Source organism: Acanthopagrus latus, chromosome 11 (genome assembly GCF_904848185.1).
Source record: "Acanthopagrus latus isolate v.2019 chromosome 11, fAcaLat1.1, whole genome shotgun sequence".
Taxonomy (NCBI): Eukaryota; Metazoa; Chordata; class Actinopteri; order Spariformes; family Sparidae; genus Acanthopagrus; species Acanthopagrus latus.
The window spans coordinates 1,124,451-1,140,881 of record NC_051049.1 but is presented as its reverse complement, the minus strand read 5'-3'; the positions used below and the strand labels follow the sequence as shown (position 1 = coordinate 1,140,881).

General features: G+C 42.2%; 1 protein-coding gene across 2 annotated transcripts; it reads right to left on the bottom strand.

The window, feature by feature from the left end:
• Positions 1-1,269: 1,269 nt before the first annotated feature.
• On the bottom strand, positions 1,270-15,035 carry pomgnt1 (protein O-linked mannose N-acetylglucosaminyltransferase 1 (beta 1,2-)). Of its 2 annotated transcripts, none has more exons than XM_037114855.1 (22): positions 14,895-15,035; positions 14,463-14,710; positions 13,804-13,906; positions 12,931-13,046; positions 12,064-12,129; positions 11,588-11,701; positions 11,366-11,483; positions 10,622-10,720; positions 10,384-10,511; positions 10,080-10,150; positions 9,468-9,543; positions 8,533-8,616; positions 8,381-8,422; positions 8,198-8,256; positions 6,921-6,993; positions 6,304-6,432; positions 6,014-6,139; positions 5,704-5,768; positions 5,542-5,586; positions 5,299-5,434; positions 5,069-5,178; positions 1,270-3,680 (listed from the first exon to the last, which is right to left on the bottom strand). In XM_037114855.1, the coding sequence occupies exons 2-22, from the start codon at positions 14,580-14,582 to the stop codon at positions 3,599-3,601; spliced, it is 1,962 nt and encodes a 653-aa protein (XP_036970750.1). In that variant the 5' UTR covers positions 14,583-14,710; positions 14,895-15,035; the 3' UTR covers positions 1,270-3,598. The 2 variants fall into 2 exon arrangements, with proteins under 2 accessions (XP_036970750.1, XP_036970751.1); XM_037114856.1 differs by having other exon boundaries at positions 14,823-14,935.
• Positions 15,036-16,431: the final 1,396 nt, after the last annotated feature.

The following is a 16,431-nucleotide window of genomic DNA, read 5'->3' as shown; positions in this document are numbered from 1 at the left end:
GTGTGTGTGTGTGTGTGTGTGTGTGTGTGTGTGTGTGTGTGTGTGTGTGTGTCTGTGTGTGTGTTTAATCAAACAAACGCCTCATGTGGAAATAAATCCACAGGAGCCCGTTGGCTTCCTCATTTAGTACATAACACACACAACTCTTATTATTTTACATTCAGAGTGACGATCCGTCTTAATTAGACCTGATGTTAATGACGTCTAACAGACAGGGTCACAAACACAACAGTGACAATAACACACACACACGCACACACACGCACACACACACACACATCTTTTCTGGCTTACCGAACATCAATCAGGCTCTAAGATATAGAAGAAGTTATTGTTTCTATATTTGCCTTTATATTTTGATTGTATTTGTACTTGAAGGTGCTGCTAGCATCACATAATTTCCCCTCTGGGATTAATAAAGTTATCTGTCTGTCTGTCTGTCTGTCTGTCTATGGTGGAGGTGAATTCTTCTTCTGTGGGTGTTTCCATGTGAATGTGGATCCTACAGTCTCCACCTCAACCCTTCCAAGTCTTGGTCCCGTCCGGCTCTCGACACGCTCCGGTCTTGGTCTCGGTTGAAGCAACACAGCATCATACTGCTCAGGAAGGAGACGAGTTCTGTCCTCTAGACACGAACACACATCAAACTCAGAGAAACATCGTCTCCAGAGGGACTTTTAAAAGTCTGCAGTGAATTCCCAAACAACAGAAGTCTGATGGTAAAAGCCAACGTGATGTTTCTTCTAATAATTACTGAACTCAGTGATGTTTCAGTTGTGAAACAAAGGAAAGAAAAGCCTCTCAGGAGGAGGTGAGATCACCTCTGAGGAAAAGCTTAAACTCAACGATGAGGCTTTATGTAGATTCAACGTGGAATTAAACCAAGTCGTTCTCATTTTTGTACTTTATCGATGTAGTCGCCCCCCCAGAGTCAAATCTCTTCTGCTTCATGTTATCACGGGTCAGGAGAGTCGAGAGCTGAAAGGACAGGAAGCCACGTTCGTCCTTGGTGGACCGCAGCGGCTGCAGAGACACACACAGCCCGAGGATTTGCATACATTTCCCTCGCTGCTCACACTTCCTCTCACCGTTGCTTTGCCTCAGGCTCTCCTGGGAAATCTGCAGGCAGCGCAAGGCCACAAAGTACAGAAGACTCAGAATAACGACAGCTCCTAGTTTACTCCATGAATAATATGCACTAATAATAAACCCTCCAACGACTCACAGCAGGGTGAGACCTCAGGATGAACACACCTCATGAATCCTCAGTAAAAAAAAACACTTTTATTCATTTTCATGACAAAAGATAAAAAGAAGTCAAACTGCATCAGAACCGTAGAGGACGTCCACAGATCGTCATCGTCACACACACAGCGTGGCGTCCAGTCTTTTCATATTATCTCACAGCATCGAACAAATCAACTGTGTTGTCGAGGAGACGAGGATTTCATTAACCCTCAAACAGAAACACATGTACCATCGCACAGCAGTGAAGAAGCAGATTACAAAGTGGGCACATTTTTCATTTTCTTAAAACAAAAGTCAAATTTGCAAACGGATGTTAAATTGGTCAGGACGTGAGCTGCAGCAGTGAACCGGTGGTTCTGTCTGACAGGATTATCTGACAGTATTCTGAACACGCACAAATTAAAATCAAATTAAATCTGTGAGCTCTGATGGAGCTGCGTTACAAACACCTCAGTCATTTATTCAGGTACACGTTTACATCAGCTGGATCAACCAGTGACGGCTGAAGTGGTCAGAACAGAACCAGGACGAGCAGCGAGATGACTCATCGCTCAACAAGCATCTCAGTAATTTAATATAACTTTAACAATATAATGTAGTTTTCAAGGGAAACGCCACAAAAATATATAGATAAGAAATAATAATACTGCTGCTATGTGGACATTTTTTCATTTTTCAAAGGAGGATTGAACCTTTTTTGGACACAATTATGGAAACAACAAACATGACATCATCTCTGAAAAGGGGCGGGCCTCTTACATGTGGGCGTGTCAAACACTCCGCCATCAGCAGGATGCTAAGCTAACCAGTGTCACACTAGTTAGCCTACCTTGCTAACTTCGATACCCCAAGTTCCTTTAACTTTTTCTTTTGACACAATCGACGGAATAAATGTTGTTGCTCTACGTCAGCTGATATACGGGTGTTATAATCATCTGGTTCATGTGCAGCAGTGAAGCGGCCTGTGAATGATTTGTACAAAACTGAGTTATCATACAGAACATTATGTCCACTTTTAGCTACATTATAGTGTTAAAAACCTTTAAAAAGGGTTCAGTGTTTTGATTTTAAGTCTGATTCTTCAGCTGGCTGATGATTTTAAAACAAACCACTGATGATGATGAAGAAATAAGGCAAATAACAGAACAAACTCCTCCTCACATCGTTAACGATGACAGCAGTCGTCTATAAGTCATAAAATACACGAGGACTCTTTTGATATTTGTTCGGCAGCTCTTTAAGAGTTTCAGTCTTCAGTCAGTGAAAACACAAAGACAGGCTTCCTGCATTCAGTCTACATGAGTGTATAATCCTCTCTGCTCATCAGCTGGAGCCTCCCGGGACTACGGTGGCCCACAGAGGCCAAAACTCACACAGCACACTGACAGAACAGGGATGTTACCACAGAGTATTGTGCCAGAGCTTCATCTGAACTGATCACAGAAACATGAAGTCTTCTGTGTTTTTCCTCATCAGTGGGAAGCTTGATGGTTCTGTGGTACAATCTGAATACACATCACATGTAGCTACAGGATGTACGCTGATGAATCTGTCAACATTTTATCTTTTTGTCTCTTTCAGCCACCGTAGTTTCCCCTCATGATGCCCGAGCAGTCATGAAAAAGTCAAACCCTCACAGGGCTGTTTATCAACTCAACGCTGAAAAATATTCTGACCCTTTTACATTTTTCATCAAAAAATATATAGTCATGTATATACGCTTTTATTATTTTTATTATCTGTAAACGTTAGGCTCTTAAAAAATGCATTTATCTTGATAAAAGTGATTTAAAAAAGAAAAATGCAAACAAACAACTCAACTCCTTTTTGATCAACTGATGTAAAATAAATAGAGATAAGTTAAAACAAATGTACAAAACGCTCAAAGCACTCAGCAGTTTAAAAAAACACAACAAACCAAGAAAACAGTTGATGCCGAGTGTCTGTTTGTGTCGTCTGTACCGTTGTTGTTGAAAAGTCACAGCTTGAATTGAAATTCATCGGACCGGGTCGACCCACCGACGTCTCAGAGACAGAAACAGCTGTTGCAGGTCAGATAGTGTTTTTGGTTGAACGGTGACGTTTTACCGTAACTAGTTTTCAGCGTCGTCGCTGCTCGTTGAGCTGTCGGACGGCTTCAGTAGTGCAGTCTGTAGTGTTAATCCCTCTTTTGTTTAAGAAAAAAAAATAACACAAAGGAAGAAGATTAAGACTCCATTTCCCAGAAATCCTCCCTACACAAGTTCGATATGGAGGACAAGTGGGTTTGTCGTTGTGGGTCCCAGGCTGGAGTATTAGTGGTTGTTGAGTTAAGGCCTGGGCTGGTTGAAGTTTGAGTCTAACATCAGGTCTACATCTGCTCCACCGGGGCGCCCTCTTCTTTGGGGGGAGGCTCTAAGTGAATGGGAGTGACGCTGGCTGGTTTCTTCACACTGGTCATGAGATAAAGAGGAGGACAGAGACAGACAGAAGACAGAGAGAGGACAGAGAGAAGACAGGCAGCGGTAAAAGATCAGAGCAGGAAGGACAGGAACATTTTGGTCTTGTTTGCTGCTGTGGATGGAGATTGTTTATTATAATTTCTTTCCTGTTCTGAGATAAACTTGTTTGAATATACAAGTAAGAATATGTTTCTTTTATTGTTGTGCCTTTCAGTGAAAGTGTCCCATTTTCAATTACAAATAAAAAAAATGTAAAATGTTATGATAGAAAAACCTCTGGAGAAGACGGGCTGCCATGTGTGCTGCCAGCGTGATACATGATTTTTGTTTTTTGCCTCCAAACTTTGCATTTTATTTTGGTGTCACTGTGAGTGGATTCAAGAATCGTCTATGAACTTGAAACAACAGAAGAGAAAGCCTCTGAGAAGCTCAGGCTTAAATACAATCAATAACCGTGACAGAGCATCATGCTGAGGCCATTTCATGTGACTTCTTCATCCCACTGCAGAATGTATAACTAATGAGTTAACCAGAGGTTTGTCCTGCATGACACGAGGATGTGCTCAGCTGAAAGAAGAGACTAAACATCGCCTGCAGCGCTTCATCTACAGATTACCGGTCACATATTTTCTTACTGTGACACACCTGCAGACGACCTGGAGTCACATCGACATCACACCAGCTTTATGTCACAGACATGGAGACAACACACACAACAGGTGAGGAGCAGAACTCGCTCTCGCTCCCTCAACAACAACATTGTATTGATAGTTATCGAAGACGAACTCCAAGTGAAAAGATGCGACTGGCAGGACTTCATATTACTGCTTGTACAGCAGTTCGTCATAAGCTATATTTGGTAACATGTTGAGTATTTAAGCCAAACAATCAAACTTACCTGTTGATTTAACATCCATGCAAATCAATACGTCCACCATGTGACAGTTTGAACGTTACTGATTTAAAAGCTGCAGCGATCCTTAAACTGCACCGTTATTGTGATTGTTGCGTATCATGATCCAGCTTTCACACACTGATGCATGCTGGGCTGTGAACGTTGCTGAACACATGCAGTAAACACATCCAGCACAGACACTGACAGAAAGCTGCAGGTACGTCTGCACCAGGCGTTGGTCTGTTCCTGGGTCAGAGCCGCTGCTCAGAGACCGACCCGCTCAGAAAGTTAACACAGCAGCACACAGATACATTTTGACGTATCGCCCAGCACTACTTTACATGTTAGAATGTTACAAAGGCCACACAGCTGCTGTGCATATAGAAGAGGAGGCGTACCGACCCTTGAAGTGGACGGTGAACACAAACACACACCTCTCTGTGTGTCTGCACAGCTGCAGCTGAACAACATGAGCTTTACTTACGAGTACGGAGAAATCGGCACAGCGACCACCAGGACGTGATTCCTCTTCCTGAAGAGCCGCCACAGGCCTCTGTGGTACCCCCGAACATCCAGGTCCCAAACATGGAGGCACTGAGACAGAGAAAGACAAGGACAAAAACATAAAACATACTTTTTCTAACTATCAATATACAAGAAGGACAGAAATGACAGTGGGAACTCTCAGCCGGCGGTCGTGCTCTGACAGAGTACCTTGGCGAGCTCAGTCCAGGTGGACACGTCCGTCTCCGTCTCCATCGAAATGAACATGACGTAGGTCTTCCCCTCAGAGTCCGGCAGGAACGAGTCCTCACACGGGTTCTTAGTGTGGTCCAGCACCTCTGCTTCCCTGAGATCACACACATTATTATTATATTATCATTCATCGTCATTCTGAACTTTCTCCAGTAACATAAATCATCTGCAGTCTCCGAGTCTCGGCTGTGTTTCACTCACTTCAGCAGGTTCTGGATCTCCACTTCATAAGCATCTTTCTTTAAGCTGTGAGGAACAACAACACCAGAACTGTCACCGAGCAGCCGGATTGTTTTACACAAACACATCCAGATCTCAGGATATGAACAGTGAACAGACATCAGGTGAACTGTGTGTACGCACCTGTCGACGTTCTTCAGCTGCACATTAGGAACAGTGTTGAACTTGTGTTTCTTGAAATATACTTCCTGTCAGACAGAGAAGACGCCAGAAATGTCTCAAACTTGCACAGTTAATGTCATTTTAGTTAAAAAAGCTATATATCGTCACCTTAAGAATTAAAAAAAAAATAACACTGAACTGTTATCATTAAGTTGTTAACATATTAAGACTGAAGATTTCTATGCAGAGTTATCTGGTACCTGGTTCTGGTTCTACTTGTATATTTGAGGCTTACTGAGACTGAACACGGTGCGTTTCCCTCAGAACTTACATGAAAGTAGCCGTTCATGTTGAGGCCGATGATTCCGAAGTGGTACGATCGGGACACGTCGGGGATGATGCACTCTCTGCCTTTCCTCTGCTCCGGCATTCGCATCCACATGTCCCAGTCCCACAGCTGCGAACCACAAACACACACAAGTAAATCCATCGTCAAAAACATCTGTGGACTTCGATGGACGAACCTCAGAAGTTAACCTGGTGTGAGCTGTAGATAACTTGTCACTTGTGCATGAAAACATCCTGTGTGTTCGTCAAATACAGAAAAGATCGACCCTGCACCTTCTCAGGAGTCGGCCATTTTGGCTCCAGTTCGTCCTTGTAGAGGCTCTTCTTCAACACCCAGCCCAGACCGGGCATACTCTCCACTCTGTACAGCAGCGCCGGGTCCTCCGCCGTGTGCTCGTACCCCTGCACAACAACAACACCATCAGCCATCAGTGACACATGCAGCTCCTCAGCGATCATCCAGTCTGCCTTCAGGTCATCCAGCAGGCATCAAGGCAGGAGGCAGATGAAACCAGAGAGTGTGACACTTGTTCTGGGTGCAGAAAGTAAAACAGCCTCCGAACACTGTGGAAGATGTTGTTACACCCTCAAGTTAAAAGAAAACTGATGGATCGACTCATCACGTGTTCTTTTGTTAACGCTGCCTCAATCTTAAAACCTTCAGAGACGTTCAGACATTCAGACGTCAGTTACGCAACTGTTAGCAGCTCGACACACTGCAACAAGATAATAGATCGTACATGGACATGAATGTTGCTGCCTGATTGAGGGTACATGTGGGATGAGAAGAGGACAGACGTGGATGAATGTCCACAGAAGAGCCCTCACCAACTTTCAGATAGAGAAATCACAGGAAAGAGGTGCAGAAGGAGAATGATGATGGAACTCACCTGGTCGTTCCAGGCTGAGATACAGTACAGGCTGTCGTCCTCGTCCAACAGGTGGATCGTCTGACTCAGAAAACTGCAAAATAAAACAAAACGGAAGAGCAACAGCAGCTACATCAGTATCTATATTACATAATTATGACAATTTAGCAACTGCAAACTGCTGGTGACAGTAAACTGTGAAGAAATCTGCCACAATATCAAAGACCGAGGCAGTTTTTGGTCCAATCAAGCAGAAAGAGTCCAGTCAGCAAGGAGCAGTGAAACTGTATTGAAACAGGAAAGAGACAAACAACTGCTGACACGAAGCTGGAAGTGTAAATGAGACGTCCCTTCACTGGGACCAAGTATCGTCCGTGGGAAGGCTGGATGTCACGCTGGCTGAAGATCTGACTCAAGGAAACCGAGTTACTCAATAAACCCATTAAAACATACGACACATTTGTGTTGTGAGTTGGAGCTGTAAACAACAGATAACAGGCTCGTTCCTGTCAGCAGGACGCCTCGCTCTGGTCTTCACTTCTCTCCCACTGAGAGCTTGACGATCGTTTCAGAGAGCAAACTGCGATTAAAAGTGAGCGAGATGACGTCTGCGAGTTCTTCTGAACTATTTGAAGTCGAAGCATCAAACGGGCCGATCTGCCCGGGAGGGCGACCGGAGCTTTAACCACAGCAAACACAGTTCAAAGCCGAGTGTGTCCAACAAAGGAAAGCTGGAGATCCTAACAGCTTCATCACTGTGGGTGTATGCTGCCACCTAGTGGTGATTCTGACAGTCCAGAATCTGCTCTTTAACACAGACACAATATAAACACAACCTAAAGTTCAGGTGTTTATGACTTTACAAACTTATATAAAAAGGATAATAAATACATCTGCAGCTGATTTATTCTGTACATTCAGATAACTTTGGTTGTGACATCACCGAACACGTCCACCAGTCGACAGTTAATGAATAATATCATTAAGAATTAAACGATTTATCGTGATCAACCTTCCCTTTTTAATTTGGTCAGTGTTCAGGGAGTTCAGCACAAATTAGACTGAACGTTCTCATACAAGCAACAGACTGTTGGCTGAATTATCATTTCTGAGTTATGTTTAAAGAGGAAGCGTTCACTAACACAGATAAAAACACATCGCAGCTCAAAACGTTCAAACTATCAGTAAAGCAGCTCGTTGAAACAGCTGTCGAATACTCTTCTGCCTTCACGTCCCTGATCATGTTCTTCAGTTTCTGACCTGCTCTCAGTAGCAGCTGTGCTTTCTGGAGGACGTACCTGAAGAAGTCGATGGAGATGTCCAGGTCTTCTTCCAGGACGATGGCAAAGTTCGCATCCTGAAAAAAATTAAAAATAAGACATGCAGGATCAGTGCTGTCATGAGACATCTACCGACCAACAATCCAGTGAATAAATAAAGACGCTGTTCATTTGGGGTTGGTGTTGGTCTTGAGTACTCACTGGGTGCAGGTTGAAGGTTGCAGTCAGACTGGCCTTGTAGTGCTGCGACAGGGAGCAGAGACAGACTGATGAACTCGTGTCAGTTCACACAGTGGAAACAAAACCCAGACAGAAATCACTGACATGAGAGACTCTGTGTAAACCCTGTTTACCTGAGACACTCTGGCATTCTTGATGCTGATTGGTGTGTGCTGAACTCCTTTCAGTCCAAACAGCTCCACGACGTCCATGGGCTCCTGCGTCACAACACACAAACAAACATGTCTGAGTGGTTGATGAAGCCACGAGGGGGGAATGTGAACTCACGAGTGAACACTGGACTGATGCTTTCTGTCAATTACAGGGTTTTGCTGAGGAACCTGATGAGCAGAGATGTTGAGTGTCAGCAGAGGCAGAAACGATCTCATCACGTGTGATCTGACGAGTTACTAGACCAAAGTTTCTGATCTGCAGAAGCTTCACATGGTCGAGACAGAATCTGAAGTCTGGAGGTGACTGAAACTTACAAACTAAAAGTTGGTATTTAATGTACGTATTGTTTTAAATCAATCTTTTGTGAGCTTTTTGAAGGCAGCTTGTGTTGAGACAATATATTACTACATTCACTCATTAGAACCTCTTAAATGTGTAAAATGTGCTTTTTCCTTTTTGACAATAAATGTCAGACTTTGGGTTTTGGACAACTAATTTGAAGAAGTCACGTTGTGCTCTTGGTTAGTTAATTATCAATTATTAACTAAACAGTCAATTGGTAAAAAGAAAAAGTAATCTACAGATTCACAGATAAAATGATCGTTGCAGCTTTGACTTTGACACATGAAATCACAAAGATGATGACAGATTCACACTTTCTGGAAAATAACCAAAAGTACATAAACATAAATCAGCCAATATACGTATTTTAAAAGTATTAATGTTTAATATCGTCCACCATATAAAATCAGTGGTTTAATATCACAAGTCCAGTTGTCTAGGATAAAGTACTTACTATTACAAAATAAATTTTGTATTCAAGATAACATAATAAAAAGGTGAGACACGTTAGTTTTGAATATTTCGATCCTGTGCTCTGCTGACTCTCCTGTACCTCATAATATCCATCGATGAAGACGGTGATCATCTGCGGATTGACGCCGTGAGCCGACAGAAGCGACCGCAGCATCCTGAGAACAGACAACAGCTCATGAGACGAATGAGGACAGTTTTCATTTTGCATCTGTATCTCTGTGTGACTGTGCTTTGCTCTGATTAACAACACACGGGCAGCCACGTTGTAATTTCCCTTCATAATAATAAGAAATTAATTTCCAGGGGAGGGGCGGCTCTCTTTCTTCACCCTGCCGTCAGCTCATTACAGCAGTCATTCCCCGTTTATAAACTGAGCTTATTTTCTCCACAATAAATTTAAAATGTCACGTAAAGCAGCAAGTAATTAACTTTAGTGTCTTTACGCCTCATTTATCTTCATTCAAGGGGAAACACGCTGCTGCTGAAATGGAGTTTATTTATGAAACACCAACAAATATTACTAACGATGCCAAGAACGAATCAAAGACCTCCACACACAGAATGAAACTATTATAAATCATGACTGATCTCTGAATCGTGTTGCTGCTTTTTCTTTGTTTCATAAGAATAAAAAACATGAACAGTTTCACGATCCTTTAGCGCAGTTCGATCATTTGTTTTCAGACGTTACCTGTACAGATAGTTGGGTCTGTTCCCTGCTATGACGGCCACCGGGACACTGAAGACATTATTGACGGGCAGCTGAAAGAAAATATAATGAGTGAAACAAACTGTGGAATTACCTCAGGTAGATTACTGTATTTATTCTCTGCCTTTTAATTGGCCAGCCACATCTTGTTGAAAAAATAGACTTATGTAGCTAAATCGCTTTTCTTTTTTTTTAAAAAAAAAAGCTAAAACAAGAGTCAGGCGTAGCTCCCAATTTATTTTTCAACAACAAAACAGTCTGCATGATGTCCTGCTGTGTGACTTACAGGATCAGGGTTGAACTCGATGGGCGCCGGGTCTTTGCAGCTGCAGATGCTGCCGTATCCTTCCACTTTACTGCAGAAGATCTTCCTCCTCCGGTTCAGCTCGGTGTCGGCCCAGTGGCACTCGGCCTCTGCAGAATGGACCATCACATTCAGTTTGATTGACATTTAGAAGATGTCTTTACAGAGTACAGGCAGGAGGGCACTCTCTCCTGCGAACACCAGCCCACCTGTGTCTTACCTTCAGAGGCGGTGAGCTGCACCTCAGTCTTCAGCAGCACCGGGTCTCCCCAGGTGGACAGAGCCGGAGACTTGGAGTGCTTCTCCCCATAAACCTGACCTGGAACCACGACAACACAAACAAGTTAGCTAGTTGATTAAACTTCACTGAGCTCCTATTCAGTCTTTTGTTAACTGTAAGTGAAAAATGTAAAAAAGATATTAATGTAAATGTTTGTGGTGAAATGGAGCAGCGAGTGTGTCGTGGTGCAGACGATGAAACACGATCCCGACATTAACGATGGAGTGACAGAACCATTATTTTTCAGGCATATGAGACACCAGAACTCTGCGTGAGACAATATCAGACAATCACAAGAACTCGAGTAAACAGCTGGACTGCCTTTCAATTTACTGTATTTACAGATGTTTGTGCTTCAATTACACATAATTAGTCGTTTTATCTAAAAAATGTTTTTAAATAAAACTATAAAAATTCTCAGCAAAATTTCCGAGATCCTGAAGTTGGTCAGAAACTCAAAGAATCTTCATTTACAGGCTGGAAACAGCAAATATGACATGTTTTTCTTAACAAATGGAATTAGAAAATAAACATTTTTAAAATAATTGGCAATCAAATATCTTTCAATAGACTGATCCGGTTGGGAGGTTTGGTGCTGCACCTAATATAGCTACAACTGAACAGGCAGGGAACTTCAAAACAAACCTCAGGAAATCTATTTGAAAGTGAGTTTTGCTCCTCTACCTCCTTTCTTCACCACCAGAGTCCACATGTCCCTCCAGCTGAGGTTGAGCGACGCCTGACTGCCGAGACTCTTCAGCAGGTTCTTCGCAGCTTCCTTCAAGTGGAACGTTCCTTCATCCTGCAGGACAAACACACCATCCTCCAATAAAACATTTCTCTTTCACTTTGTCTGTATGATAAATGGATTTAACTAAAACAACTCGTATCTGATTCATCACTGACCTTTATGGTGAAGATGAGGACACGACCCCGGGTCACCATGTTGAGGAAGAGGATCATGGCTTCATCCTCATGTGGAGAGTACGTGTCAAATATCCTCTTGGCCATCACATGACCCTGAGACACACACACACACACACACACACACACACACACACACACACACACAGGCAGACAGTGACTGATTCATCTGACCTTCATGATTCAATTTTAATATTAATACATTTCATTTGCATAAAAATGCCTGTTTTTGTCTCGTTGTCTTTAATTTTCTTCCATTACAGAATAAATGTTTCTTTTATAAAACTTCAAGAAACATTTAATTATTAATCCAGTGGCAGCTGTTTGTTGTAAGTTAAAGTTATATAGTATATTTCAAAGTTATTATAATTATAACTATAATCACATTCAAATAAAAGCTGACATTGAAGAAAAGTCATCAGTGAACATTAAACAAAGAATATGGAGTAAATCCTTACAGTTGCCTGGTTGAGGACGATCACATGGATCCCTCTGCCCTGCTCCCGCATGTCGTCCTCCAACACCTGCAGGACATGACAGAGATTTACAGTGTTGTACTGGATCTACCTGGATCTACCTGGATCTGCCTGGATCTGCCTGGATCTACCTGGATCTGCCTGGATCTGCCTGGATCTGCCTGGATCTGCCTGGATCTACCTGGATCTACCTGGATCTGCCTGGATCTGCCTGGATCTACCTGGATCTACCTGGATCTGCCTGGATCTGCCTGGATCTACCTGATCTGTGGTCTCATATTTAAATCCTCTTATTTACCAAAACGCCCAGCGTGACATCAGAAGACGCATCATCTATTAAAAAGAGAATTTCAACTTCCACTAAATATCTAGCAAAGCTCAGCTCAAACTTGAGGGCGAATACATCAATCTGTCACATCAAATGTGATTTGTGGTGATAAACTAAGAAACTTACTTATTAATAACACCTAAAGTTGGGTACATCTGAGTTGAAATGAAACACACAAACATAAACAAAATCACATTTTATACTATTTCTCTTCTTCCTCTTATATTTACAGATGAAATGACAATGAAGGCCGTCCAGCCGTCTGTCCATCCATCTGTTTACTTTCAGTGTTTGCCTTCATTTACTATTAAAAGTAAGCGCAGCTAACCAGGACGTTTACTTCTAACCGGTCAGCTCGACTGCTCTTGATTCTGACCTCATCAGGATTATTTTTAGCCGTGTTGATGTGTAATCAGGTCTCAGAAATTCAGTTGGTGAGCTAAACATCATTATTACTGATTGAAATGATGGTCACTGATTTTAACTGGGCACCAGTCTGTCAGTCAGTAGGTTGAACTCACAGTGGTGCCGTCAACTGCCACGTAGACCTTGGAGCGGCTGGAGTACACCTCAATGTCCAGGACCTTGCGTCCGTTAGCGGGCCTGCGTGGTGTCTCCATGTTGGGTATAGTGTCCTCTGTGGGAGCAGGAGACCAGGATTAGGAACTCCTCAGTAAATCAAACGACATTAAAAAAGCAAAAACACATCCAAGTAAACAGGCTCCAAGTTTTTCTCTCAACAACAGACTCTGAAAAGCCAGAAAGAAAACGTGATCTCTACTTTGTTACAACATTCACAGGAGACACGTTCCAGTAGAAATCCTGACGGTTCCAAAGATTCAAGACAAGATAAATAAATGTGCAATACTGACAGTGCTGAAGCTGAAAAGGGGAAAACAAGGTGACAACAACAGATTAAGAGAGTTGTTGATTTAAGAAGGCTGATTTGGTTGTCAAATCTTAGTTGGGAAGCCATTAAACAACAAGAGTGAGACTACAGTCCTCTCCCCTACAGATATCACTGGAGTGACACAATGTGTAACTCAGGAGAGAAACTTTATGGATGAAACAAATACAGAGGGATGAGAATGTATCTACACAGGTGAGACACACACACACACACACACACACACACACCTGACCACAACACCTGTTATCAAAGCACCATGAGACCCTATTTAAATATTCTGCCAGTTAAGAAGGTTAAACTTGGGAAACAATTGATGGACTGAGCGAACAAAGACACAGTCTCCTCTGAACGCGACACTGACAAAATATGTGAGTATAATAAATGTCATATTTGAGCCTGATGCTGAAACTACAGCACACACTGGTTGTGTTAGGCTGAAAGTGAAGGAGCTAATGTAACAGAATGAACACTGGACGTTTCTCACCATATTCTTGAGCTGCTGCATCTTCGTTAGCTACTCTCCTCGTGTCCAAGATGAGTTTAATGTTGACTATGACAGTTATCAGCAGAAACAGCACAGCGCCAGCCTGTGGAAGGAGGGAAAGAAAACAACATACAGTCATTCCTAGTCAGGACTCTGTTAGCTGTGATCACACTTCTCTGTGGTCCAAGTCAAAATGGGTCAAATATTCAGCACACTGTGTGGAAACTTTGGACTCAGGAGACATCTTGTGGCCAGCAGCTAAAACTGTGATCTGATAAATGTTTGCATATTCATGTATTCTGCTATGTTTAATGAGAAAGAAGAAGAAGAAGAAAAAGAAGAAGAAGAAGAAGAAGAAGAAGAAGAAGAAGGTGCCATCTGCAGGATTGTATTGTGGGATTTATTCTCTTCTTCCTGCTAGCAGCACCGAAGGCTCAGTGTGGAGCGGATCTGTAAACATGTGAGCTGAACTGGTTTGGTTTATCCAGAACCATAAACAACAACCCCGGTACCGTTGTGTAAATGTAGTGTTTACACTAAAGTGCCAGTGTTTCTCATATCCACAGCTCAGATGTTCCTGCGCTCCTTCAGCAACACAAACTAACAGATTTTAGCTCCATCTTCTGTTTTGCTTCTTGGCAACAAAACCTTTCTGTTACCTGACAGAACCGACGAATCGTCCTCTTGTTGGTCAGTTTGTATTTCCAGGTGAGGTACAGGCTCCTCTGTTGGCGGGGGATGAACGGCTTGGCTCGGGGATTGGGGGTCCAGGTCTCCATCCCGGACACCGACAGCCGCCCACACTGAGCTCAGACCCTCCGCCTGCCCTCCTCCACCTCCTGCGGCCGGGACATGCACTCACTGCTCCACAACACCACCGACACACGGCCGACTGTCACATCGTCATCTGGAAAACACAAAAACATCACGACACCGCTCAGGAATAAAGTTAGCTAATCACCAAGTTTAGCTGATGATAGCTAGCTGGTTGTATTTACACCAGTGAAGTCACCGCGTACTTCCAGCTCTCCTGTCGTCTCTGTTCCGCTCAGATATTATAAAATATTATATAACTCGTCTGTAAAACTCACATCATCACTTCAAACCTCGCAGCCAACAGCAAGATCTTGTAAAAGTTGTCTGCAGATGCTGCTACATGCAAGGCTACATGCTACATGCAGTGGTCTCTGTCGCACAGCGATCTACGTCACAGAGTTTCTTCTTCTTCGGTGGTTTTCTCTGGTATCAACGCTGTTCGGCTCTTTATTGCCCCAGCAGGACAAAAAATTAACTACCACAACATGAAGAAGTCAGCAGTTATTAACATTGGTTACAGCATCATTATATCATCTTATTATCAGGTTTTTAAAACTTCACACTTTCTAACAACATAAACACAGACGTGTGACGTCATACCAGGATGCATTTGGGACATATAGGGACAATATCCGACTTATTTCCACCATTTATAGTGTTTATTTGGTCTTGTACTGTATTAAGTACATACAGTAATGTATATATAAATACTCTGCATATTTTCAGTTGCCAAGGACCAAATGTTGATTTCAGAGGTGGGGGGGTACACAAGTATTTTTAATAAAACTCTTTCAGTTCACTGTGTTTTCTAGTAGTTCTTCTAGTTTTCTATGGCTAGTTTTAAGTTTACTGTTCCCTTTCTTGGTATGACTGGTTGTAAAGCATGTAGCAGAACATTATCACCCAGTTCTGTGTTTCACCTTGTTAGTCAACTTCACTCCAACTCAGTAAAACCAATTTTACACTTATTTTTGGACTATATGGTAAACAGACCTTATTTACATAGCACCACCCAGTGGTGGGCAGGTCAAACTGGCAGGAATATCACAGGTGGGGAGAAACGGAAAAAAATGTCCATGATAGTCAAGTAGTCAATTTTTATTTAATCAATATTTTGATGCATGACATGAACAGTGGGACAATTTGGGGTGCAACAATCATCAATTTTTATGATACCGTTATAGAGGAAAAAACCTAGTTTCACAATTATCATGAGTTTGGATGTGTAAAATCACATTTGTAATCTGAGGTTTTGTTGTATTTTTCCCTAAATCTTTCATTGTTGGTGTTTCTTTTAAACAGTCCCTGCCTTTCAATATAAAAATGATACATGAAAATAAGTGTATCTCTTTGGCATTAAATATAATCTTTTTTTTTTTAAATATTTGCATTGTTGAGGCTCTACAGTTTATTAATAATAATAATAATAATAATAATAATAATAATAATAATAATAATAATAATACATTTTAATTATCAGCACTTTCAATAAAACTCAAAGACACTCTTGCCCCAGAATAAGCGGTTCTACCTGGGTTTTTTAAACGCAGGCACACTCGCTAAAACTGGCATATCGAACTCGTTCCTTCGTCCCGGAAGCAGGGCAGCCATGTTTGATCTTTATCTGAAATGTTACGTTGTACATTGTTACATGTCCAGGTAGTAGAGCAGTTTCTATAGGAATGAACGGGGCTCCACCTCCAACAATGTGTCCAGTAATAAAACGTCCTTAAACACACCACATCACAAGTTCCTTCCTTATTTACACACACGATGTTCATAATGCGTCATTACTTTACTTCTGCAGAAGGC

Excerpts from the sequence above, each read along its gene's own strand:
- pomgnt1 (XM_037114855.1), bottom strand. The coding sequence starts at position 14,582 with ATGGAGACCTGGACCCCCAATCCCCGAGCCAAGCCGTTCATCCCCCGC. Across the intron at positions 11,702-12,063 it reads TCGTCCTCAACCAGGCAACT|GGTCATGTGATGGCCAAGAG; the intron begins GTAAGGATTTAC and ends TGTGTGTCTCAG. Across the intron at positions 6,433-6,920 it reads TCTCAGCCTGGAACGACCAG|GGGTACGAGCACACGGCGGA; the intron begins GTGAGTTCCATC and ends GTTGTTGTGCAG.